General features: G+C 42.4%; 1 protein-coding gene across 6 annotated transcripts; it reads right to left on the bottom strand.

The window, feature by feature from the left end:
- Nucleotides 1–313: 313 nt before the first annotated feature.
- Nucleotides 314–26,412, bottom strand: eif3s10 (eukaryotic translation initiation factor 3, subunit 10 (theta)). 6 transcript variants are annotated; one of them, XM_029753200.1, is made up of 24 exons: nt 26,242–26,412; nt 22,933–23,123; nt 21,129–21,265; nt 20,248–20,411; nt 14,146–14,345; nt 13,104–13,312; nt 12,776–12,947; nt 12,391–12,495; nt 12,086–12,184; nt 11,394–11,510; nt 10,825–11,010; nt 10,148–10,495; nt 7,797–7,901; nt 7,541–7,654; nt 4,650–4,772; nt 4,241–4,394; nt 3,207–3,406; nt 2,610–2,698; nt 2,492–2,509; nt 2,153–2,351; nt 1,930–2,122; nt 1,527–1,710; nt 1,166–1,353; nt 314–870 (listed from the first exon to the last, which is right to left on the bottom strand). In XM_029753200.1, exons 1-24 carry the CDS (start codon nt 26,288–26,290, stop codon nt 659–661), a joined length of 3,756 nt encoding a protein of 1,251 aa, XP_029609060.1. In that variant the 5' UTR covers nt 26,291–26,412; the 3' UTR covers nt 314–658. The 6 variants fall into 6 exon arrangements, with proteins under 6 accessions (XP_029609060.1, XP_029609056.1, XP_029609057.1 ...); XM_029753196.1 differs by having other exon boundaries at nt 1,930–2,351; XM_029753197.1 differs by having other exon boundaries at nt 1,539–1,710; nt 1,930–2,351.
- Nucleotides 26,413–27,982: the final 1,570 nt, after the last annotated feature.

Here is a 27,982-nt window from a genome sequence, read left to right as displayed (position 1 = left end):
AGGCAGTTTATGGTACAGAAATTAATATTAAATTATCTGGCAACAGCTCTGGTGGACATTCCTGCAGTCAGCACGCCAATTGAACGCTCCTTCAAAACTTGAGATATCTGTGGCATTGTGTTGTGTGCACCTTTTAAAAGTGGCCCTTTGTCCGAAGGACAAGGTGCACCTATGTAATGATCATCCTGTTTAATCAGCTTCTTGATATGCTACACCCGTCAGGTGGATAGATTATCTTTGCAAAGGATAAATGCTCACTAAGATGGATGTTAACACATTTGTACCCAAAAAATAGAGCGAAATAAGCTTTTTGTGCATATGTAAAATGTCTGGGATTTTTTATTTCAGGTCATGAAACATGGGACCAACACTTTACATGTTGCGTTTATATTCTCGCACAGTGTAGATACTCTTAAGAATGCACATCAAAATGGGAATCAACTACTTTTTAGGTTAAGAAGCAACTTTAACAAAATTCATTGGCAATAGAGATAGTTGTTGATGAGATGACACAATTGATTTAACAATTAAACAGCTTTGCTATGCCAGTTTTCATCAGCTTATGCCAAGGTTAAACCACTAGGAGGCTGGCGGCAATAAGGGGTACATTAGCCATTGCGGGGCCATTTTGAAGCAGATGCTTAGAGAGAGGGTGGACTCAGCGGCGGGCCACAGTGGTCCAGCCGTCATCGTCGGTCTCGTCGGTGGTCTTCTTAGAGCGACCAGCGTTCTCTTTGTCTTTCTCGGAGCGCCAGGAGCTCTTCTCACCGTCCTCTTCACGCTCACCCTCTCTGGGTCTGGGAGGAGTCGGACGTTCCTCTTTACGCTCCTCCCGCTTGTCATCACCTGCACGGCGCCAGGAGCCGCCTCCTGTGTGCACAGAACGCCGTCTCGTTAGGGGATGGCATCTTAACTCTAAGTGTTGTTTAAAAATACCTCCTCCGGATTGGAAATACCACCACAGGTCAGGAGTTACAGTAGTCTTGATTTTCATGGTATAAGCAATGAATGATAGTATTGCTGCAGTAACAGGTTGATGCTTGATCCTGGTTGACGCTTGCAATAAATAGAGAGAAAGTGGGGACACCTGCTGGCTAAATGGTTTAAAATTAAAGCTTTATAGCAAAACTTTAAATGTGTCTGCAGAGGACTGAGCTCGTCTTACCTTCTTCAGGCTCTCTGCTGGGTGGGGGGCGTTCACGGTCATCCCTGCGATCAGGTCGCTCTCGACGGATAGGAGGGCGGTCCTCACGGGCAGGCTCTTCCTGACGAACAGAGTCTCTCCAGCTTTTCTTGGGCGCCTCATCAGCACCTGGCCTTCTCCAGGCACCACCACCTCCACCACCCTCCTCCCTGAAAACAAAGGTCCCCCATTACTCCACAAAAAAACCAACACCTTGCCATAACACACGTATGCTACTTTATTTTCACAATATCAGTGAAACCATCCACCCGTTTAGGGCCACTCCTGATCATATGGCATATGAGCCTCCATATCACAGTAGTGCCGTTTGTAGTCCACATACTGTGTGTCTGACCTGGGTGGGCGGCGCTCTGGGAAGCGTTCGCTCTCCTGTTTATCCTCTCTCTCCTCCCTCTCGCCCTCTTCGTCCTCCTTGCGGCCGCCACTTTCGCGGGGTGGACCCCAGCTCTCCTCGCGGGCCTTTTCCCTCTCACGCCAGCCACCACCTGAAGCAGACACCAGAGCAACTGCCCATGATCCAGCACAACGTGTGAAAAGAACTGGCAACAGTTGCCACTACACACACATTTACTATTGGAAGTTCAATAAATAATTAACAGAATTACAGGAGAACAAGTACAAGGGCGCTTTCAACAACAACACACTTACTACACAAGACAAACATGCAACCACATCAATTCAATGATCCATATTTGGAACAGGTTAAATGAAAAACGCATCCATACCGGGCCGGACAGCGGGCTTCCATGGCTTGTCGTCACGGGGCCCTCCCCTCTCGTCATCTCCCCCTCTCCTGGGGCCCCAGGTGTCATCATCAGCCCCGCGCCTGGGGCCCCTGGACTCATCCATGCCTCTGCGGGGGCCGTCATCAAAACCACGCCTGGGGCCATCATCGAAGCCTCTGCGGGGACCGCGGTCCTCGTCCCCTCCCCTTCTGGGACCGCGGTCATCATCCCCAAAGGTTCTCCTTGGTGGACGGTCTTCATCCATGCCTCTGCGCAGGGGGCGGTCGTCATCCCCGAAGCCCCTGCGCGGGGGTCCACGGTCATCGTCTCCGCCACGGCGAGGGCCGTCTCCTCCTCTCCTGAAGGGTGGCTCTCGGTCTCTGTCCTCGCCGACATCCTCGCGGCCCTCGGCTCTCCAGTCCCTAGGGAGACAGAGCGAACGCACAGCACAGTTATAAGACAGATAGGGACATGCCACTTTAAACAGTGAACACAAACATACAAAGTACTTTAAACCAGATAAAATACTTAACATTTGCAAACTGAATGAAATCCCACTCACTTAGCCTGTACGGTGACACTATAGAGAATAATAAACCAGTTTTTGATCAGTGAACACAAAATTATTTTTAACCAGATGAAGAGCTTCAGAAATACATTCTGAATGAAATCACACTCACTTATCAGGCACGGGGCGACGCCTCTCTGATTCAACCTCGGTACGCCTCCTCCATCCTCCTCCTCCCTCCTCCTTCTCAGCGCCCCAGTCCTGGAGAGGAAAAGAGTGTTCAACACTGAGTGGCGGGTTTCATTACCTTTACAACATAATTATGATCATTTTATCCTACTCAATATACCTTTATCTATGCTCATTTTTAAGTTAACAGGGTACTAAGTCGACAGGGCGAAGGACTACATTCATTTCGCATTCTACACCCAAAGTGTCAAGACACTTCATACTGTGAAGGGAAAAAATAGCTGTATTTTACTTTCAGACGGGTGCCTGTGCTCGTTGCTCTCAGTTCGCCGGTGAAATAGAAGTGCATTTAATTTCATGTCGCTCTTTGAGCGATCAATGGAGGAGAATCATCACTGAGCAAACAAAACTTTTAAGTGACTTTGGGTCCATTAGAAGCGCTACATAAAACCCATTTATTAATATTAGATATTGATCTTAACACCCCTTTAAAGTGAGTCATCTTTGACTCAACAGGCAAAGTGAGGCTGTGTGAAAGTGCTCTGGGAGGAGATGTTGGCGGGGATGTGTAGTAGGCTACCTTGGTTTCTCCTCTGGGTTTCTCCTCGGATCTAGCAGGGGTCTTCATCTCCTCCTCCCTGCGGCGCTCGCGCTCCTCGATCTCCTGCTGCCGGGCGCGCTGCTTCCTCTCCTGCTCCTCCAGTTTGGCAAGGCGCTCCTGGTACACCGCCTCCTCTGCCTCGCGCGCCTCCTGCTCGATGCGCTCGCGCTCCTCGCGCTCTGCAACAACACATGGATAATACGTAGAACACAGAACCACTGAAGACTATGGGGCAAGCGTCACATTGGACACCCAGATGAACAAACTCCAACCAAAAACCACATTGGACCCAAAATGTTTCATAGCTGGAAAATGAATCGCACAAAGTCAAAGAACTACAAATCCTATACAGCCTATTCCACCTCGTGATGCAACACCGCCAAGCTAAGGGCTGTGTGCACGTGAAGAGCTGAGGGAAAGATTCATTTTTAGAAGCGTTGCACACAGGCATAAATGTGGGTCTAATTTACTTGAATCGAAAGTCTACTGAAGTTAGATATTGTCCTTGTGTTTCTTGGTTATTTACATTGTTTTGTTCACAAGCGAGGTTGTTTTTCTATATTTTAGTTTAAACTGCTAGGGAAACGATAATGCTTCTACTAGTCAGACTCAATCTCACAGGCAAACATGACGAGTCATGTTACCACGGTAACCTCCCGTCCTTAAAGTGGCTGGTAAACATTTTTTGCCTCATCTGTGATATTTTGGTTAAAAGACAGGTCCCATTTAATTTTTTAAAAACAATATACCACATTACTTCTTACTAGTAATACATTTATTGTGTTAGAAACATTACAAAACATTCTCATCTGTTTATTTTGTGTTTCGTTGGTGTGATTTTAGCAAATAAAATTATATTTGGGCCGGTAAAGAAATCGGACTTGTTGTTAGATTTTTAAATGCCCTGTAATGCCCACCCTTTAAGAGAAACTCAGAGGACTAGATCTACGTTAATTTGACAGTCATTCTATAGATCAAGTCATCTCTGGACCTGAGAGGTAACTCTGAGGTACCTTTCTTGAGCTGCTCCTCGTGGATGCGCTGGGCCTCCTCCTCCTTATTGCGGTAGAAGGTGTTGCGACGGTCCTCCTTGCGGTGGATCTTCCTCTCCTCTCGACGCTTCGTCCTCTCCTCCACCAGGCGCTCCTGGAACTGTTTCAGTTTTTCCTTGGAAGGTAAGAAGAACAAAGACATTTTAGGCCAACGCTTTCAACTCATAACATTCTTACTGAGGTGTGTTCTTAATATGATGAAAAAGAACACCAGCAAAATAACTTATGGTGGAACACCATTGACACTGATATTACTTTTGTTTGGTTATTCCTGCTTTCTTAGTAGCAATTGATAATAGCTCTTTAATGTCATTGCTAATGAATGGGCTTATAGAATCTGTGGTTTCATGCATGTTCAAATGGTGTTTACCTCGTAGATGAAGCTGCGGGCGTCGGTTATTTTGCCCACAAAGTTCTCCTTGTCCTGCATCATTCTGGACATCCTCTGTTTGTGCTCCAAGGCCTTCTCACGATCCACCTTCATGTTGCTGATCTACAACACATGGACCATAACCATTGACCATTGCGTAACCACATTCTTTTTTTTTTATTAGACAATAAACATGGACCAATCAGCCTGACATCACTAGAGTGCTCAGTTCATGCATCCTATCTATGACGGCTTTCGGGCTGACACCATTTAGTCAACTGGTCGATTTGGTTGATAGTCTGTTGGTCGACCGAGATTTCTTTAGTCGAGCAGTTGCTAAAATAAAAATATCATGGTGTACAAGACATGTCTGATTCGCACCTGTCTGAGATGACTGATCCATTGTGGAGGCCATGGGGGTGGCACAGTCCATCAGTCTAAGACATGTGATACTGAAATTGTATATGGTTATATTACATAAGAACAATGGTGCCACACTAATAAAAATATGATTATTTTATAACAAAATGCGCTCTCCCACGTTGGATAGTGGTCACTGTCCGCGGATCAGAAACACATCAGTGCGCTGTTGAATTGAGGCCCTTTTCCTAGACCATGTTGCTATGTGCATAATATCAAAGTTAACCAGCATATCGGTGATTAGAACAATGCAGCGGCGGCAGCAGCAGAATGAGGAGATGAGAAAACATCCCTTGCCTTATTGTCTACGAAAACCCCCAACTTAATTAGGTCTATAATCAATAGCCTAACTGTTAAAGGTGCCTGGCTTTATGAATCATCAATATATCTACAGAAATGAGACAGATCCTGCTTCCGTTGCCTGTTTGTTTGTTTAATAGCCTACTGATTCCGTAAGCCAAAAACCTCACGCAACGGCATTTCAAGTAAACAATTTCACCATTAAAAAAAAAAAATCTTTAAAAAAAAATGTACACTTTTTTTCCTTAGTCTCTCTGGTATTATTTATAAATTGTGGTTTACACTGCTCCAAATTGTCAGAAATATTATATTTATAATAATAACGCTCCTTTTTCTTTATCTACTTTTTATTGTTATTACTATTATGATCATAAGTAATGTCATTATCATCAGTAGGCTTAGTACAGCAGCCTTGTGTAACCACCATTGAGCTGCAGGCCTAAGAATGTATCCAGTTTAGTCTTAATACCGTAACTTACTAAAGCCTATAATTCAATACTTATATAGGCTACTGCATCAATCAATAAGTCATAAATCATTTATGTCATCACAAAGCATAGGAGTCATTCATGATTTGAAATGCAATCCAGCATTTACATTTTTACTTTAAAACTAAGTGAGCCTTGAATAATTAGCTTAAACAATAAATAAATAGTTACATTTCGGAAATTGCATTCATGAATGAATTTGACTATGATACGCTATAGGTCAGGCCCTATTGTGCCCTATTTGGATGGGATTATTTTTACTGGGGGAGGTTGGGTAATGTAATTATGTGCACAAGCACAAAACATCACATCTGTAATTTTTGTCCCGTCCAAATCTGCCATGTCAGTAATTTTTACATGGCAGGAAAGTAACAATTCCAGGCAGAATAGCCTCTGATAATACTAGTCCAGTGCTAATCGACATCCTTCTGTTTAGAGAGAAATGCCTGAGTTTGACAGATGTTGCTCGCTGTTTAAACAAGGAAACAATAACTGATTCGATAAATGTGCATAAGCTATATATTAATGGTCTACATGTAGCCCATCAACTTTCACAGTGAATGCTCTTGTTTATATGTTTTGTGCGTATGAATTGAAAATTGCCAAATGCATCAGTAAAACATTTTGAGGCTATTTAATGCAACCCTTTCTGTTAATAGATCAAAAAGCAGCAGCATACAACGGACCTAAACGCTTGGAAATGCTAAGTTAAGTTTCTCATCCGTAGCCTTAAAACACATCTCAAGTGTAATTGCACTGTTTAGCTCACACCTGAAGGCTGGGGGGCATTTAGGACATACTGCGGATCGCTAAAATATCCTAATGATTATGATCACACTCCCTCAATTGAAATGTTATGGCGACACTATACCAAAGACAGTTTGATGTGGTTTAGAAACTTCGGAAGCAAGCTCGAGTTATCAGTGTGGCCCTATCTTCACGCCTAGACTAAAAACCTCCAAGCTTTAGTCATAATTGTCGATGTACATAACAAATAATCAGAATTACAGGGGGCAGTTTGGAAAAAAACTAATCCCGACCGAATCATCCTCCGGAATAGCGGGCATTCTAGAGTAATAATTACATAACCAACATTCTCTAGTAATACTAGTCCCATGTGAATAAGTATTTGGTCACATGCGTGTGATTCATACATGTGTCACGTAAAGACAGCAAGGGTTGAGGGAATAGGGAATGTTTTTCCTACATTTCGATAACTTCTGTCAGAAATAGCTGTAATTATGTTGCAGCTTCAGCAACACGGAGAGCGCGATAAACACTTTGATGTTCTGTGGCGGTCGCTGCAGCAGGGAGGAGAGAGAGAGAGACAACGGGTGCTAGTCACACAGTCATTCGCTGTCTTTTTTTTTTTTAAACACAGCGCAGCAAGTCCGAGTCCGGCCAAGCACAATCAAATCAATTGCTGGTCGGACTCCCTCTAGTCATTTGTGTGTCTTAATTATTTAACTAAAAAGAGTGTGATTAAAGCATCAGACAAGCTCAGTGAATATAGTCGATTTGATTAAAACACATAGGATGTGTCAGTATATGGAAAAATACACGTTTTAAGAACAGACAACTCAAGTTCGACCAATATTTTTTTGGGGGGTTGGGGACAGCCCTAGATGGGTTTGTGTTTAGGATTTACAAAGGCACAGACACTGAAGAAATATATCGCCATACCCTCTCCTCCTCTTGGAGCTCCCATAACTCCATGTCTTTGACACGCTGCTCCTCGTAGGCCTTCTTGATCAAGGGGATCTCCTCCAGACGTTTGGCACGCTCAAAGTAGTCAATCTGCAAGGACCAGTCCACACATGAAACAATGTTGAGTGAGTCATTTTCCCCCCTAGTAGAGGTCTTTATGTATCACGTGTTTGTGTAACAGGCAAGACAGAAAACATGGAATCGCCTAATTTGCTGAAAATTCTGTCTTCACCTTTTTCTCCTGGTTCTTCAGGCGGTCCTGAAGTTCTCGCTTCTCCTTCTCCAGCTGCTCCACCTGCTTGGACATGATGAAGTCAGGGTCCAGGTCCTCAAGGTTCTGTGCAGAGGGTGGTTAAGAGTTAATTTCATCATTGTACATCCACACTTCTTTTCCAAAGCCCGTTCTAGATTGTATCTACATTCCAGGTTTACACTTATGGTACTGATACAGGTATGACCCATTGGGAAAACACTTGTCTTAACATCATTGACATAGAATTAGAATACTAGAATAAACAGTAACCTTCTTATGATGGTATAAAGGTCAGCCATTTTGGTCACGGAGTTGGGCAACGATGGTTTTCCAGATGTGTTTATATTGTGTAAAATAATTAATTCTAAGAATTTACCTGCACTGTATGTTTGTTAGATAGCAAGCCAGCTTGAGAGGACTGATTCCATTCATTTGTCAAATTAACTGCCAATAAGCCAACATTCCATTCAAACAATGATGTCAACACTCAGCCATAATGGCTGAAATTAGTCAGTTGATGATAGGATGTAGGCTAGTTGTAAATGCAACTAGTACTGATATGGTATCATATCCACTGAGCAAAAATATAAATGCAACATGTAAAGTGTTGGTCCCATGTTTCATGAGCTGAAATAAAAAATTCCAGAAATGTTCCATATGCACAACAAGCTTATTTCGCTCAAATATTGCACACAAATTTGTTTACACCTGTGTTAGTGAGCATTTTGGGATGCTCTGGATCAACGTGTTCCAGTTCCTGCCAATATCCTGCAACTACAGCCATTGAAGATGAGTGGGACAACATTCCACAGGCCACAATCAACAGCCTCATCAACTCTATGCGAAGGAGATGTGTCGCACTGCATGAGGCAAATGGTGGTCACGCAAGATACTGACTGGTTGTCTGATCAACACTTTTTTTATTTTAAAGGTATCTGTGACCAACATATGCATATGTGTCTTCCCAGTCATGGGGGGCTGTGCTCACCAGCATGGATGCAGATTTGGGCCTAAGGAATTTATTTCAATTCAATTGATTTCCTTATATGAACTGTAGAATCTTTCAAATTGTTGCATGCTGCATTTATATTTTTGTTCAGTATAATAGCACTCACAGCTTTCCAAGACATTTATGATCTGTTACATATAGAGGCTATTTAAACAGAAAATCGGTATAAAACCAGTATTGTACCTTCCTAATATTGAGTTGCACACCCTCTTTTTTGCCCTCAGAACAGCCTCAATTCATCAGTGCATGGACTCTACAAGGTGTCGAAAGCGTTCCACAGGACTCCATGGCTTCCCACAGCTGTGTCAAGTTGGCTGGATGTCCTTTGGGTGGTGGACCATTCTCGATACACACGGGAAACTGCGGAGGGTTAAAAACCCAGCAGCATTGCAGTTCATGACACAAACCAGTGCGCCTGGCACCTACTACCGTACCCCGTTCAAAGGCACTTCAATCTTTTCTCTTGCCCATTCATCCTCTGAATGGCACACATACACAATCCATGTCAACTGTCTCAAGGCTTCAAAATCCTTCTTTAACCTGTCTACTCCCCTTCATCTACACTGACTGAAGTGGATTTAACAAAGTGACATCAATAAGGGATCATAGCTTTCACCTGGATTCACCTGGTCAGTCTGTGTCAAGGAAAGAACAGTTGTCCTTAATGTCATGTACACTCAGGGTATTTATAATTATATGACAATATTTTAGGTTGACTCTAACTCTATTACATAACATGCCTTACTTTTATTTTCCTGCATAAGTAAAATCTGGATTATGCCTCTACTGCCCTTCATTCCAATTAGACTGGTTTGGATTCCTCCCTGACCAAAATGGCTGCCATTGTCACCCCATTCAGGAACTTTGAGGGTTAATGACATAGCCCCCTCTAGTAATCTAAAGATGCACTATGCAGAAATCGCTCCTCCATTTCCTAGTTGCTAAAATTCTAATAGTTTGCCTAATTTCTGTTTATATGACAAAACAAGCAAGTAGTGTCGAGAATCATTGTACTATCTAAACCGCTGTGAAATATATTTTCCATAACCCAAAATATTGTGTTTTCAGCTGATGTACAAAACCGAAAGTAAAAGACGCAAAAACGAAACAATGGAAGCAGAGAAATAGCACACATAACATAGATCTACCGATTCTTAGACTTGCTTTCAATGAAAATGACAGATCTATAACACACATTTCTATGTGAATTTGGTCCAGTCAATCAAAAAGTTACATATTGCAGCTTTAATAGGATCTCTAAGGTTAATATGTTTGATGAGTGGCATAATGTACAGCTTATTTGAGCTTATGTGTAGTTTACCTCTATATCGAAGTATTTGAACGCCTTGGCTCCCAGCTCTGTCTTCTTGATCTGCTCCAGCCGCTCGCGCACCGTCTTCTTCTTGATCTGCTCGTGCTCCTGCATGATGCGCTCCTTCTCGCGCTCCTTGGCCTCCTGGCGCAGGCGCTCCTCTTCCGCTTTGCGCACCTTCTGCAGCTCCGCCTCGCGTTGTTCCAGCTCCTCCTTCTCCCGCTGGATGTTGAGGTTCTCTAGGCGCTCCTTGCGCTCCTCGATGGTCTGCCGGCGGGCCAGGATGCGCTGGTGCTCCTTGCGGCCATTCTTCAGGTAGGCAGTGATGGCCAGATGGCTTTGCTCCTCACGCTCTTGCTGGAAATGGTAGACAAGAGGGTAAAAGAGTGAGAGACAGGGACAGGTTTGTTTGAGCGAGAATGAAATGGAGCAATAGAGATTGTGCATGAATGGGGGTTTCATGCGGTATCATTGTGAATTGGTGCTGTGTTTGTATGTATATGCATGGAACAATACATACAGTATTGGCCCTGAATACCATAGAATCATTTATGGAATGTGCATCGGGGATGATAGAAAAGCAAGTCTTGATATTTGATCAGGGAGGACAGCGACATTGTCGACTTGACGTTTTTAGGGCTAGCAGCCCATATCCAAATGCTATCCCGACAGGGGGCTGTGCTCACCAGCATAGATGCAGGCTTTATGACCTGGATCGCTTTGGCCAAGGATGACGACATGGCTGTCAGCTGGTTCCTGATCTGCGCAGAGGGCATGTTCTGCAGGAACGGCCCCACAGGAGAGTCCTCTTTGGTTGAGTAGTTCAGGTCTGAACCAAAGCTCAGGTTTCGAGTGGTGTGGTCAATTCGAACCTAGAACAGACATTTCCAAAATGTTTTTCACGTGTACCATTCTCACTGGAGGCTGCTGAGGGGAGAACGGCTCACAATAATGGCCGGAAGGGAGCAAATGGAATGGCAAACACCTGGAAACCATGTTTTTTATGTATTTGATACAATTCCGCGGCAGTCATTAACACAAGCCCGCTCTCCCCAACTAAGGGGCCACCAACCTCCTGTGACCATTCTGTGTAATATAAACAGAAGTGTTCATCTTTTAGTTGTGGAAATACTGACTGAATTCAAAGTGTATCGGTATGAAAACACAAACATGGATTAAGTTGAAAAGTCCACTTTGTATGACTTTTCACAGAGAATCTCATCGTTTCAGGCAAAATCCATGTCCAGTACTCTACCTGCAGATCGCAGTGTCGGGCAGCATCCACAATGGAGCGCTCCAACTGGAAGGCATCCACAAATGGAACTAGGGAGGCCAGACGGCTGAACTCAATGCTCTGATAGATTTGCGCCACCTAATATCCCAATAGAATAAACAGTGTTCAGTGATTAGCTCATAGGACCACAACATACATACAATACATGACATGTGTTACAAAGCATTTTGTTACAGTGACAACATGCATTACACACTATAGCAGGGATGGGCAACGTCTTGAGGCTCGAGGGCTATATTAGGATTGCGTTTTTTTTGTTGCTGACCATTTTGTTAGTCAAAACCAATTTGTGGGCTGGAAAAAGGGCAGTTATTTTAAAATACATAGAAAGTATGAAGAAGTTTTAATGTACCTATCAGGTTTTAGACGTTCAAATGTAGCCTCAAATTGTTTTTAATCCCAATCCCCCCCGTTCCCTTTTTTATTTATTAACTAAATCTATTGTGGGCGGCATTTAATCGTCTCGCGGGCCTCCTGGTGCCCATCCCTGCACTATAGAGTTATAACAAGGACAACAGACATGGTTAATAACAAAGTTAAATTACATTTTATTTGATTAGTTATTGTTTGACAAATATTTGTGATGTGTAACTATGAGTGAGATTAACAGACCATCAAGTATAAGGGCCTAAGAAAAATGAGCAATAAGTCACCTGCTGCAGCAGCCTGAGGATGGTGTTACTCTGCAGGTGGGGAACATACTGCTGGAGGTCCGCCTCTTTCTCCGACTGGTCTCTCACCCAGTTCAACACCTAACAGGAAGAGGGGTGGGGCCGGTCAATACCACAGATGAAAAAAACAAAATGGTAAATGAATCAGCCGTGTAACAAATAGCTGTCGTTTTTAGAGGAATTGTGTGTATGCATTGTACACTGTGTATTGTTTTTTGTACAGTTGCAAGTCAAATTGCCCAATGTCGCGACACTATAGCTTTTCTGAATCTGAATTCAAATGTTACCTTTGCTACTCTTCCGCTCAGCTTCAGTGGGTGGAAGTCCATCTCCAGCCAATTGTACAGCTCCTTCACTTCAGGTACAATGTACTGCAGCAAATTGAACCTCACCTGAAGGTAAACATAACACACACATAGCACTCAGTGAACAACCCCCAACAAAAGCAACAGCAGTTGGTTACCGCGTTTGTTTCCATTTTCAATTATGTAGTAAACAAACGTATCTGTACGTGTTGTTCACAAGACTAAAACAAGTCGCGCACTAAAATACAAACTCCTAGCGTTGTCTGACATATCGGACATTCTGTCACCTGCCTCTTATACCCAGCCTGCTCACAAACAGAAATCCCTATGGTTATTTCTATACTGTTCCATGCATGCGTGTATATACCATGTCATTGATGAGGCTCTGGCGGGTCGGTGGGGACTGCAGGCCCAGTAGTGTGGCCAGCCTGCGGTGTTTCTCCACGATGATGCCGTCCATGTCCAACAGGCGGGCGATGTCCGTGCGCTCCGGGGTGATGGGAATGGACAGGGTGGCCAGGAGGACCCTTGTGGACATCCTGAGGAAGCGAGAGAAAAGAGAGCCGTAAGCACCTGCCTGACCTGCAACCTCGGATCTACCTATCAAACGTTGACTTGCGGATGACCGTTCTAGTAATTATATTTCTACGTGCCACATATTCCAGCAGAGACTGGTAAGGACTGGGCTAGCATACCTCTGCATCTCCTCCTGGGTGAGGTTCTTGCGCATCTCCCTGGAGAGGTGGTAAAGGCGGTGGAGGGTGCAAGCGTGGAACAGGGCGTTCCCAGACTTCCAAAACACAGTGGACACCTTGTTGTAGTAGTTGGCCATAAGTTGAGGCTTGGGAGGCTTCTTGGAAAGGGCAAAGAGACCATGGATGTCTTCCACAGCCTTGAAAGCTTCCTGTAAAAATCAAAAATCTAATTTCACCATTCATAACACATAAAATCAATGTTCATAATAAAATGTAGATAAAAAAGGGCTTATTGAAAAAAGAAAATGGACGATGAAGTATTCTTCTCCCAGATGCAACAGTTACAATACTGCAAGCTAATTATATATGCAGTGATGGAACTCAAGGCTTTTGGGCACTGGCCAGCCGGGCTAGTAGACTGGCTAAGATGGTACTAGCCCAGTTTATATAGTCGCATATGCGAGGTAAGCGCCCAGCAGATATAGACCTATGTATTTGCTTTGAAATTGGAAAACAGATCAAGTCAGAGTTAGGCATGAAAACCTCTTGTTCCTGGAACATTTCACAATGTTTAAATTAGGTTGTAACAACTATTTGTTTGTGTCAGTTTTAGTTCTTTTTGGAGGTGGGGGTGTTACTTTTGCAAAAAAATATATATCTATTTTCTTTGTTGCTAGCTACCGACGACAACTATTCACACACAGCTGTCAAACGCAACAATGTTCCCTTGGCAACCAAACTAAGCTTGTGTGTGTATCTGTTTACCCGCTGCCGCGAAGGCAGAGGATCGAGGCTAATGGTCTACTCGCATGTCAATCAACTACACTGTAGCTAGCTACGTCAACATGAACATTCGCCAGACGCCAGCTGAGTAGAATTCGACTTTTAAGGTGGAGTTGTTGTTGTAGAGCATTTTAATACATGTGCAAATCACAGCGGTTTATAAAACACCTTACAATGAGTTTCCCTCGCTCTCTGAAAAACACTTGCCTCAGGCGAGCAGGCGAGCTTCATTTCCATCCCTGCATATATGACATCATACCTGCCAGAGCTCCATGGCGATGGCACTGTCCAGCTGCACCAGGCGTGTCTCCAGGTGCATAGACTGGCTCTCAGGGTTGTTCAGGTTGATGGCCGTACTCTGGTTGTGGTGGCGCTGGATCTGACCCAGATGCATGCGTAGATTGTCGCACAGCTTCCGGAACTCTGCCTTACGGATGTACTGAAGGCAGAACTTGAAAGCTGTGGAGCACATCAGGATATGGTTAGGATGCAGAGCAATATATATATTTTTTAATTTACATCAACGTTTAGAACACTGACAGATGTTGACTTTAGCTTGAATTATGAACCATAATAACTAGTGATGCACATTTTTGGCCGATACCGATATCCAATATTTTCTTTGCCCCAAAAAAACGATACAGATAACCGATATTTAAACATTTTGCAGCCTTTTAAGCATTCTAGTACAGTTATATAGTTAACACACACACAGACACACACAGACACACACAGACACACACAGACACACCGGTCTAAGGCACTGCATCTCAGTGCAAGAGGCATCACTACAGTCCCTGGTTCGAATCCAGGCTGTATCACATCCGACTGTGATTGGGAGTCCCATACGGCGACGCACAATTGGCCCAGCGTCACCTGGGCCATCATTGAAAATAAGAATTTGCTCTTAACTGACTTGCCTAGTTAAATAAAGGACACACACACACACACACGCAGCAGTCTAAGGCACTGCATCTCAGTGCAAGAGGCATCCCTACAGTCCCTGGTTCGAATCCAGGCTGTATCACATCCGACTGTGATTGGTAGTCCCATAAGGCGACGCACAATTGGCCCAGCGTCACCCGGGCCGTCATTGAAAATAAGAATTTGCTCTTAACCTGTTAGGGTATAGGGGGCAGTATTGAGAATTTTTTGAAAAAATATGTGCCCATTTTTAACTGCCTATTACACCAACTCAGAAGCTAGAATATGCATATTATTGTTCAGGTTTGGATAGAAAACACCCTGAAGTTTCTAAAACTGTTTGAATGGTGTCTGTGAGTATAACAGAACTCATTTGGCAGGCAAAACCCTGAGACAGATTCTGACAGGAAGTGGATACCTGATGTGTTGAATTGACTTTAAGCCTATACCATTGAAAAACAAAGGGAAGGAGGAATATTTTGGCACTTCCTATTGCTTCCACAAGATGTCCCCAGCCTTTACAAAGTGTTTTGAGTCTTCTACAGTGAGATCTGACTGAAGAAGAGCTTTGGAACGGCGATGGCCCATTAGACACCTGGCGCGCGAGTTGATGGTGGGTACTCTCATTCCGAAACGTTTTAAAAGAGAACCCAATGGTCCGCCTTGAATTTTATTCATGTTCTGGTTAAAAAAGGCCCGAATGATTTATGCGATACAACGTTTGACATGTTTGAACGAACGTAAATATATTTTTTCCGTTCGGGAAGTGAAGTGAAGTCCGGCTGGCTTAGATCATGTGCTACAACACGGAGGTTTTTGGACATAAATGATGAGCTTTTTTGAACAAAACTACATTCGTTATGGACCTGGGATTCTTTGGAAGTGACATCTGATGAAGAGAATCAAAGGTAATGGATTATTTACATAGTATTTTCGATTTTAGATCTCTCCAACATGGCGGTTAGTCTGTATCGCAATGCGTATTTTTCTGGCGCAGTGCTCAGATTATTGCAAAGTGTGATTTCCCAGTAAGGTTAATTTTAAATCTGGCAAGTCCATTGCGTTCAAGAGATGTAAATCTATAATTCTTTGAATGACAATATAATATTTTACCAATGTTTTCTAATATTAATTAATTATTTTGTTGTCATGACTTGACTGCCGGTATTGGAGGGAAACGATTTCCTGAACATCAACGCCATAGTAAAACGCTGTTTTTAGATATAAATATGAACTTGATAGAACTAAAAATGCATGCATTGTCTAACATAATGTCCTAGGAGTGTCATCTGATGGAGATTGTAAAAGGTTAGTGCATAATTTTAGCTGATTTTATGGTTTTGGTGACGCCTGTCTTTGAATCGACAATACACTACACACAGCTATTGTCAATGTACTCTCCTAACATAATCTAACTTTATGCTTTCCCCGTAAAACATTTTTGAAATCGGTAAACGTGGTTAGATTAAGAAGATGTTTATCTTTCAAAGGCTGTAAGTTAGTTGTATGTTTGAGAAATTTGAATTTGGACATTTATTTGGTTTCAAATTTGCCGCTCTTGAAATGCACCTGCTGTTGATAGGGTGCGCCACGGGGGCACGCTAACGTCCCACATAGCCCCAAGAAGTTAACTGACTTGCCTAGTTAAATAAAGGACACACACACACACACACACACACACACACACACACACACACACACACACACACACACACACACACCAAAAAGTAATTTTGTTGGCTTTTATGTATGTCCCCATTACCAGCAAAACAAAACATAATGAAATCCTATTTCCTTCACTTACTCGCTGTGCTGTTTCGTTGTTCATTTGTTCAGTCGTTTCATTCTAAACCAGGATTTCTATTGAACACCGTTTGGGTCTTTGCGTGTCAAAAAAGATACATGTCAAATAACACTATTTGACGTGTCAAATAACACGACATAATCTGTTTCAGTAGCTATAGTTAGCTAACTATATAGCTAGGTGTCATCATCTAAAATAACCCTAATTTATAAGACACTTCTTATTCAATTAACCTGTTGGGGATAGGGGGCAGTATTTGCACGGCCGGATAAAAAACGTACCCGATTTAATCTGGTTACTACTCCTGCCCAGTAACTAGACTAAGCACATAATTGTTTGATTTGGATATAAAACACCCTAAAGTTTCTAAAACTGTTTGAATGGTGTCTGAGTATAACAGAACTCATTTGGCAGGCCAAAACCTGAGAAGATTCCAAACAGGAAGCGCTCTCTCTGACTATTTCTTGGCCTTCTTGATCATCTCTAACCAAAACAGGGGATCTCTGGCATAACGTGACATTTTCTAACGCTCCCATAGGCTCTCAGAAGGCGCCAGAACGTTGAATGGTGACTTTGCAGGCCATGGCTGAAAAACAGTAGCGCATTTGGATAGTGGTCGATCTGAGAACAATGAGACTGGGGCGCGTGCACGAGCCGACACCATGTTTTTATTTTTTCGTCTTTGAACGAAAACAGGGTTTCCCGGTCGGAATATTATCGCTTTTTTACGAGAAAAATCGCATAAAAATTGATTTTAAACAGCGTTTGACATGCTTCGAAGTACGGTAATGGAATATTTTGATTTTTTTTGTCACGAAACGCGCCGGGCGCATCACACTTCTTTACCCTTCGGATAGTGTCTTGAACACACGAACAAAACGCCGCTATTTGGATATAACTATGGATTATTTGGAACCAAACCAACATTTGTTATTGAAGTAGAAGTCCTGGGAGTGCATTCTGACGAAGAACAGCAAAGGTAATCAAATTTTTCTAATAGTAAATCTGAGTTTGGTGAGTACCACACTTGGTGGGTGTCAAAATAGCTAGCCCGTGATGGCCGGGCTATCTACTCAGAATATTGCAAAATGTGCTTTCACCGAAAAGCTATTTTAAAATCGGACACCGCAATTGCATAAAGGAGTTCTGTATCTATAATTCTTTAAATAATTTTTTGTGAAGGTTTATCGTGAGTAATTTAGTAAATTCACCGGAAGTGTTCGGTGGGAATGCTAGTCACATGCTAGTCACATGCTAATGTAAAAAGCTGGTTTTTGATATAAATATGAACTTGATTGAACAAAACATGCATGTATTGTATAACATAATGTCCTAGGAGTGTCATCTGATGAAGATCATCAAAGGTTAGTGCTGCATTTAGCTGTGGTTTGGGTTTATGTGACATTATATGCTAGCTTGAAAAATGGGTGTCTGATTATTTCTGGCTGGGTACTCCGCTGACATAATCTAATGTTTTGCTTTCGTTGTAAAGCCTTTTTGAAATCGGACAGTGTGGTTAGATTAATGGTGGTTGGACCCATCTATGTAAAGCTAGCCACAATAAGGATTAGCCACAATAGTGGACTTTGCGGTTAGCCTTCAAAATAAAAGTATGGCATAATTCTACTCTGTATTCATTTGCATCACTGTCAATTAAATACTTTTATTTTGAAGGCAAACCGCAAATTCCACTATTGTGCCTAATCCTTATCGTGGCTAGCTTCACAATACATAATCCGGTCCGGTCGAGCGTCACTAGCCCAATGAAGCTAGCTGGCTGCTTTTAACGTTAGCTTTGGGCAACAGGGTTAAGTAGCTGGCTAGCTATTTATTTTCATGAACTGAAGTTCAATTTCAATAGGCGAATAACAAGTGGCAACATAACTAATACTTACTCACAAGGATTCCTAAATCATTGCTAAGAATAATGAAAATGACTGCAGTTTCTACTGGTCATTGTTTTTAGGCTGGTTGTATTGGTGCTAGCTAGGTACCAAGCTAAAGCTAGCAAACCCAGAAGTTGCGGTCGAACAAATGATGCTTTATTACCAACGCGGTATTGTAAACACATAGTTCGTTGCCGGTGTTTGCTTATTTGCAGACTTTTTTGTCCAGTTTTGACAGTGCTACTGTATCGTTTTTAACACGCAAAGACCCAAACGGCGTTCCATAGTATGTATGTCGTGAAGCTAATAGCAGTGACGCTACTACTTTGTAACTTCGGTAGGGCAACATCTGAAAAATAGCGCACTTGGTAGTGTGTACCGGTGCTCCCAGTCGGCGAAAACCAACATCGCCCACGACAGAGAACGGTTGATTGTCAAGGGCAATGAATTCCATTATCTTGGCATTAATGGATTTCTCCTTTGAGTTGTCTCGCTGAAATTGTATTTCTCTTTCAAATGACTGCTCGACTTGTTGACTGCTCGATCCACACAGCAGACATTGTGTGGGCTAGGTTAGGAATGCTGTGTGGCACGTGTAGCGCAACATTTTACGTGGCGTTATTACGTCATGTACCTACGTTACATAGGTATGCACGGTAGCTTTGACATCGGTTTTTAACACGGTGTTAAACTAGACATCGGGCAGATACCAATGTTGGCATTTTTAGCTGATATCGTCCGATTCCGATATGTTCACCGATATATCGTGCATCCTTAATAATAACACTTCATACTGTGATATGGTGACAGAGTGTGAGTAAACCTAACTTTAGGAAAAAAACTAAGTCACAGCATACTACACTTACGCATCTCAGACTAATATATATTTCTAATAACAAGATTGTTAGATAATATCAAACCTACACTCAGACCAGGCACGGGTATGAAATGATTATGTTATTTTCAAATCCAATCTTTTTGGGCTTACTAATATTTTCCGGCCTCCCCCCCAACGTCCTCTCTGACAAAAATCTGCAGCGGCTGAATCTAGTTACCAAGCCCTCATGTACATCATCCGTGTGGGAAATGAACACCCGCCACATGTGGGTAGATTTTGGCATTGACGGAGGAGAATGACTATTTCACCAGCCACGTTGGCAGGTGGTCGCACAGCATTTTGGGGGAAAATAAATAAATCCAAAGCCCAAATGTAGAAGTTTAAAGGAGCAGCTGAACATTTCTGTCTCCACCTACATTACTCAAATATTTGGGTACGTTGTGCTTGATTGAACATGGAACACTCCAGAAACTTTTATTCATGAACTTTTAGTCATTCCTTATCATTAAAACACTCAAATAATTGCATTGTGCTCCTAAATAGGCATATGTACTCATTGTAAAAAAATGTCAGCGTTCGAGCCCTGAAGTAATAATAATAAATAAGACTCATCACTTGATTTGTGATGTTCAGTTGTAGAAACTGTGTCTGTTTTACTATTGTATCTAAATGATTGGTTAAAAGACTCCGGTCACAAAAATTCAACTGAGCAATAATACCACATTACTTCTTACTAGTAATACATTTCTTGTTTTAGAAACATTACAAAAGCATGTTAATCCGTTATTTGTTATTTTTGGTGTAATTAGTTGGGATTTCTTTTCTCCAGCTATCTGCCACAGTGACTGTTGGACCAAAAAGTTCATTTCCCACCCTGGACATCATGTTTAATATTCAGATTGTGCTCACCTTGTTGGGCAATGTCATGGTATAGGCGCTCCACCTTGGAGTTGTTACGCAGCAGGTCCAGGCATTGGCGGTAGGATTCCCACAGAAATTTCACCCAAGGAGTGAGCAGCAGACGGTCTGTACGATCCTGGGTGTCTTCACCACTCACAGCACTCAGAAGTACACTAGGATCACAAAGGAAGTTATGCATCAATACTTGAGCTCACAGAACTGCACCGTCAACATTGTGGGGTGGCAGGTAGCCTGGCGGGTAGCTGCTTTGGGCCAGTAACCGAAAGGTTGCTGGATCGAATCCCCGAGCTGACAAGGTACAAAATCTGTCGTTCTGAGCAAGGCAGTTAACCCACTGTTCCCCGGGCGCTGAACCAGAATATCATTTACAAAAAGTTGATATCTAGCTAAAATCACAAACACTGCCATTTGGAGAACATGGATAGCTAGCGGACTAGGTATAGGTACAGTTTGTGTGGTTGAAAAATACACAGAAAGCTGTGACAGACCCCACTGGCTATTTTGGTGCTGAAGTTACATTAAGGGTTACCCCAAAAAAGGAAGCTATGTCAGCAATCCTCAGTCATACGGCCCTCTACACCCCTGAGCAAGGCAGTTAACCCACTGTTCCTCGGGCGCTGAAGACGTGGGTGTCGATTAAGACAGCCCTCCTCACCTCTCTGATTCAGAGGGGTTGGGTTAAATGCGGAAGACACATTTCAGTGTGTCCACCACTTGAACGGTTTACAGCCTGTTAGCATGGTTACCACCATTAAAAGGTAGTAACAAAAAGTGTGCAGACAGTCCAATATATCTGAATTATAGTATCAGCCAATCACAAAGTTTTAATAGCCCCATACCTCAAAGCTAATTCCTGGTTAAATAAATACCTCTCAGGAGTCTGGATGTTGTCAAGGTCCTCAATGTCCAGGACCATCTGCTGCGACTCCCCCTTGGCGGTCTCTGTCTTCTCCTCGGCCAACTTCAGGTAGGCTCGAACCACATCCTCGAGGGATTTGATGTTCACCTACATCACGAAATAGAGGCTCATGCTTAAAGGCCTAGTGTAGTCAAAAACTAGATTTTCCTGTTTTTAATATATATATACACAGTACCAGTCAAAGGTTTGGACACACCTACCGTAATTTCCGGACTATTAAGCGCACCTGAATATAAGCCGCACCCACTGAATTTAAAAAAAAGTATTATTTTGAACATAAATAAGCCGCATATGTCTATAAGACGCAGGTGCCTACCGGTACATTGAAACAAATTAACTTTACACAGGCTTTAACGAAACATGGCTTGCAACAAAAAATAAAAAATTTGCAGTAAGCTTTAGTTGTCTTTTTGCACTGAGTCAATTCCTCACGCTGCTGTTTCCAACGTCTTATCATCGACTCATTAAGACCAAGCTCCCGTGCAGCAGCTCTATTTCCTTTTCCAACAGCCAGATCAATCGCCTTCAACTTGAAAGCTGCATCATATGCATTTCTCCGTGTCTTTGCCATGATGAGGGTGACAAAATGACTACCGTAATCAGAATGATGGGAAGTTTGAGAGCGCTTGATTTAATCTAAACAGTAAACAAAAAAGTTGTTTGACCTTAACCCGTTCGGCAATTTCATTGGTCTAATGAAAGCTTCATGCCGCCAAAAAACTGAGCACGTCACAGAATGTGTTTTTTGGGGGGAAAAAAAATGAAAGCGGGAAAAATCCATATATTAGCCGCGTCATTGTTTAAGCCGCGATGTTCAAAGCGTGGGAAAAAGGTTGCGGCTTATAGTCCAGAATTTACGGTACTCATTCCAGGGTTTTTCTTTATTTGACCTGGCCTCCACAATCACCTGACCTCAAACCAATTGAGATGGTTTGGGATGAGTTGGACCGCAGAGTGAAGGAAAAGAGGCCAACAAGTGCTCAGCATATGTGGGAACTCCTTCAAGACTGTTGGAAAAGCATTCCTCATGAAGCTGGTTGAGAGAATGCCACGAATGTGCAAAGCTGTCATCAAGGCAAAGGGTGGCTACTTTGATGAATCTCAAATATAAAATATATTTTGTAAAATACTTTTTTGGTTACTACATGATTCCATATGTGTTATTTCATAGTTTTGATGTCTCACTATTATTCTACAATGTATAAAATAGTAAAAATAAAGGAAAACCCTTGAATGAGTAGATGTGCCCAAACTTTTGACTGGTACTGTATAAAATGAGGTTGTAATAATACTGTGAAAATTATGATAGTTGTCTTTTAGTGTAAGAGCTGATTGAAAAGACCGCTTGACATTTCTGCCTGTTTTGGTGGGGTGGAGTTTTGGCCTGGCTGGAGGCATCACCAGGCAGTAAATTAGTTAATAGACCAATATAGACCAATAAGAAAGAGTTCCAAACCTTTCTGCCAATAACAGGTAGTTTTCAGTTTTCCAATCCCCACTCAGACCACTCCCTGACAGTCCAATCAAAAGTATTGCTTGAGAAATTTCTCTAGCTAAGAATCTGTTTCTTTTTGACCATTTTAATTGAAAACAATAACAGTAAGATATTTAATTGTTACCCAGAAATGATTTGATATTGAGATAAAAATGGCTGCATTGGAACGTTTAACTCCGGCAGGTGAGTGACTAAGTAGGATCAATAGTATCCAACATTTAGGGTTATCAAAGAGAGGGCTGGGTGTGCTTCCACTGACCTGCTGGCAGATGTTCTTGTACTGGTAGAGACCCTCCTTTGCCAGGTGGCTCTTGCGCAGGTCAACACAGAGCTCCAGGTACTTGACCATGATGGGCTCGTGGATCTTCTGCCATGTTCGATGCTTTTTGCTCTTGATGACATCGTACAAAACATCCAAAGCTGGCTGCTTTTTGCCAACCTCCAAGAACTCTGTACAAACACAGCAAATTACATGAAAATGGAGGCAAACAGCATAATAGTTTGGAAGGTGAGTCAGTTGCTACAAACATGTATATTCATGGGACACCAAATGGATTAAAAAACGATCTGATAGTTGAAGGTAGAGCTATCAACCTAACCATTTAGCTAGCTACTCCCTAGCCTTTGAAAACCTGTCTTATTATACGTAGTGTTTTCAGCATTTAGCTTCCCCCATGGTTGGCTGCGTGTGAACTACAAGTCCGACGTTCTGTTTTAAAGTTTAGAAACGTCAATAACCATTGCCTGCAAAACAAACAAAAAATATACACTTACTGTAGCAGTTTTGCACAGATCCATACGCTATATGCCTCCAGTTGACGAACTACACTTCTTCCCCAGTTACGCTTACACACGTGTTAAGACCGCGCTAGATAGCTAATTGGCACTGGTGACCACCTATATCTTCCATCTGTCTTCCTTAAACAAGCGCTGTAACGTGGAGATACGGCCGTGTGGTTATACTAATAGCTGATTTATGCTTGATCCGACAATGCTGTTCGGAGGCTCCGTATGGAGGGTATGACGCAATTGCAGAGCCTCCGGAGGCTTGCGGAGGCCAAATCGAGCTCCATAAGGCGATGCCGTGCGACTCCCAAATGATTTAATAGTGCGGAGGGATCTGTATAGGTCCGCATTGACATGATTGGTTGATGGTAGTAGTGTGCGGGAGGTCCTGTATAAACACAAAAACTCACTTCCTTGACAACAGCTCTGCTCTGGGAAGCGCAAGAAGTAACCCTACAAAAAGGTGTGTAGCCATTTAACCTTTTTTTAGTTTTTAGTTTCTCGCTGATATGAAAGACACTTTTCTTATGTTTCCAAAACTGTACCGTATTATGCGATGTGTTTTAAAGTTCAAAACGAGCGTAGGGGCTCTTAACAAAAGATCCCCGACCAGAACATACTATCATCAGAGGCGCTAAAGCAGTTAACGTCTATGAATGGGGTAGCTACTCCCCAAACCAGCTATATGTTGACTAACAACGACTATTGGTACTACTAAGCGACAATATAATTGCAAGATGTGTCAACTGACTCATTAATCCTAATTAAAGGTGACTAACTAGCTAGCTAGCTACTGCAATTGATAGACAATCTTATTATGGCCTTGTTTTGGTGATGCAATCTTTATTTTATTCAACCTTTATTTAACTAGGCAAGTCAAGAACAAATTCTTATTTACAATGACGGCCTACCACGCCCAAACCCTAACCTGGACGACGCTGGGCCAATTGTGCGCCGCCCTATGGGACTCCCAATCACGGCCGGTTATGATACAGCCTGGAATCGAACCAGGGTCTGAAGTGACGCCTCTAGAACTGAGATGAGCTTAGACCGCCGCGCCACTCAGGAGCCCCAAGACAATTCTAAAAAAACATGAACCAGCAACACTTGTTGCTTTTCAGTTGATAGTTCCCGATTGGCGCAGTGGTTGCAAAATAAATTTAGAAATATTTGTTATTCAATTATTGCACCCACACTGCTCAGCGCGCCAACAAGCGTCTGCGTTGCAAAGGGCTAAAATAGAAGTCCTTTCTACTTCTGACGCAGATCGCGCTGCAAGTCCTGCCTTTCCCATCTCCTCATTGGTTTATAGAAGCAGGTACCCACATGCCATCTCCTCATTGGTTATACCCAAGTGGGTGACTGAAAGACGAACGAGGTCAGTGGTGGTAATGCACCTAATTTATGAAAGTTGCCAATCGCAATATAAAGTCAAGAGAAGAAAAGGTCTGGAAGGAAGAGAGATGACTAAAAACGATTCGTTTTATGTGTGGATTAATTGGCAGTGTAGAGGACCTTGAGCATTTCAGGTAAAATAACAACTCAATATTTATATCCCAGGACAAATTAGCTAGCAACAGCAATCTAGCTAAATAGGGCAAATTAGCTAGCAAGTGCAAGCTAACTAGCTACATTTCCATAAATATTTAATGCTTTTCGACCTGTCCCCAAATTAATCTAATTGGTTCAGAGTTTGTTTTGATATTTTAACCTGCCTGTTGTGATCGCGTATGTGTTAAACACGGAACCCAAACCAGCTGTGCGCATGCGCCATCGTGCATAAATGTATTTTGTCCCTCTACACCATCTTCTTTCAATCACCCACGTGGGTATAACCAATGAGGAGATGGCACGTGGGTACCTGCTTCTATAAACCAATGAGGAGATGGGAAAGGCAGGACTTTCAGCGTGATCTGAGTCAGAAATAGAAAGGACTTATATTTTAGCAAAGCAGACACGCGTGAGCAGTGTGGGTGCAATAATTGAATAACATAGATTTCTAAATTTATTTTGCAACGCTCGCGTGTAGTCAGAAGGCACTGCAGTCCCTGGTTCCAATCCAGGCTGCATCATATCCGGCTGTGATTGGGAGTCCTATAAGGCGAGCACAATTGGCCCAGCGTCGTCCGGGTTTGGCCGTCATTGTAAATAAGAATGTGCTCTTAACTGACTTGCCTAGTTAAATAAAGGTTAAATGTAAAAAAAAAAAAAGATAATAGTCAACTAACGTTACATGTGGCTAAACCGATTAGTTACGGACATCAAAGCGAGTTGGACAAGTTGCTCACTGTGCCACTACTAGTCAGCCGCTTACCATCTCAGCTTGATGATGATGGGATATGTTAATACGTTAGCCCTTCAGGGCTAGGATGTGCTGATGTTTAAATGTATCTAGGTCAGTGTGAGCAAAGATGGCAGTTACTTTTTTGATGTCAGTGAGACAATCTAATAGTTAGTACGATTTTCGATTTCTACTTTTTTGATGTCAGTGAGACAATCTGATAGCTAGTGCGATTTTCGATTTCAAGCTGCTAATCTTGCTGAATTGGCAGGGCCATGACACATTTAACGTCATTATGGGTGCTGGAACCCTAACTCTAAGGCCTAGTGACACGGGTGGCCTGAACGAGCGTATACTTGAAACATGGCTTCCCCGCCATGCGTAGCTAGCTGTTACGTTAACCATGGCAAGCCAACAATGAATACACATAACTTGGGCTAGCTAGTGTAGCTTGCTAGCTAGCAAGCGATGACATCTAGGAAATTAACTTCAACGACTCACCATTTGCTCGTTTGAGAGCATTCTCCGGTCGTTGGAAATATGCCGGCATTTTATGGCCTTGCTCGCGGAATGAAGAGAAGGTTGGTTTAGGTGAATTTTACTAATTTCACCGGTCCATCCGAGCCAGGCATTCACCCACTCTACAAGCTCCTGGAAAAGGAATTAACCTCGTGAGCTGGGTTGCCAGGATCGAAACATTTCGTAAAAATCCTGAACGACTACTCAAAACCCGCACAAAAGGCATGAAAAATAGCCCAATTTTTCCCCCACAGCAAGAGGAGAGTTGCCACATGTATAGTAGTTACAAGTTTATCAAAATAATAATTATTGCAAACTATGACATGTAATAAACTAATTTGAATATGTTGCAAGAGAAAATATAATTTGCCCTTATTAAACATATCATTTTCCATCAATGGATGTCTATTTAACTCGTTTGACTGCTATGATTAAGCAATGGGGTATGGTATATGGCCAATATACCATGGCTGTTATTAAGCATGACGCAACATGATGTGCCTGGATGTAGGCGTTAGCCCTGTAATATTGGCCATATACCACAAACCCCCAGGGTGCCTTATTGCTATTATAAACGGATTACCAACATAAAAGTAATTTTCTGTCAGCCAATCAGCATTCAGGGCTTGAACCCGTTTATAATCAAGCAATAAGGCCGGAGGGGTTGTGGTATATGACCAAAATACCACGGCTTAGGGCCGTGTTGATTCGTGCATAAGAACAGCCCTTAGCCGTGGTATATTGGCCATATACCACAACCCCTCGGGCCTTATTGCTTAATTATAAACCTTGGAGGTGCCTTATTGAGACTTTAAAAAACTGTTAGGCTATTTTCCTTCAATTGTGCCTTTTATTATATGCCCGATGTTAAGACTACAAACAGCTATAAATGGCCCATTTGACTTGTCATTTCAATAGGCATTGACTACAGACAGAATTCTGGGTGTACGGTTGTAATTCAACTTTGCCATGGTTTGCTTAGATAGATGCAGGTAGCCTATAGCCCCAGACAGGCCTACATCTTATTTCAGATAGTCTACAGTAGTCTAAGCAAAATGTAGGCAAGATGTAAAATGAAAGATTTAGCAGCTTGCTGAATTCAAATTGACTCTTTTGTTGAACATGAATAGTTTGGCAATTTCGAGGTAAGAAGTGCATGTGTTTCCCAATAACCTATTAGAATAGGCTACTGAGGATTGGGTTGTAATTTCAATTAAATACTAATAATATGTATATAAACTAAATAAGCTTGTCAACAACAGCCAGTGTTTAACATATTTTCCTTTAGCCTAATCTGACTGACTGTTACCATCAATCTAATGAATTCTAACAACTGATCTGAAATTGCGATAGAGCTTTGATAACTTCCAATTTAATTAACTGAACATGTCCATTAATAATTGCATAACACAAGGCTACAACAACAATACACTGAAGTTATAGGCTATTTATTAAATCCGTTTGCCAACTCCAAGTAGACTACACAAGTGGCACAAATTGATTTGCAATGACTCCAGTGATAGTCATTTCAACATATTTATTGTATCAAATGGTAGCTTACAATGGCATGTAAATCGGCAGCAACAGGTCACAGTTAAATAAATATATATTTTTAAGAGAAATGCCAAGACGGCCACGGGTCACTTAAGAGGTAAAAAAAACTGAAATGCTCGACCAATACATTTTCACCCTTGACATCGTTTTCTAAGTAGCCTATTACAGG

This window comes from Salmo trutta, chromosome 5 (genome assembly GCF_901001165.1).
Source record: "Salmo trutta chromosome 5, fSalTru1.1, whole genome shotgun sequence".
In the NCBI taxonomy this organism is placed as follows: Eukaryota; Metazoa; Chordata; class Actinopteri; order Salmoniformes; family Salmonidae; genus Salmo; species Salmo trutta.
Note: the sequence above shows the minus strand (reverse complement) of the source record. Positions and strands in the feature narration are given on the sequence as shown.

Coding starts and splice junctions, on each gene's coding strand:
- eif3s10 (XM_029753196.1), bottom strand. CDS start 26,290: ATGCCGGCATATTTCCAACGACCGGAGAATGCTCTCAAACGAGCAAAT. Junction 12,948..13,103: donor ACCCAGGAGGAGATGCAGAG/GTATGCTAGCCC, acceptor TCGCTTCCTCAG/GATGTCCACAAGGGTCCTCC. Junction 11,511..12,085: donor TCCTCAGGCTGCTGCAGCAG/GTGACTTATTGC, acceptor TTGGGATATTAG/GTGGCGCAAATCTATCAGAG.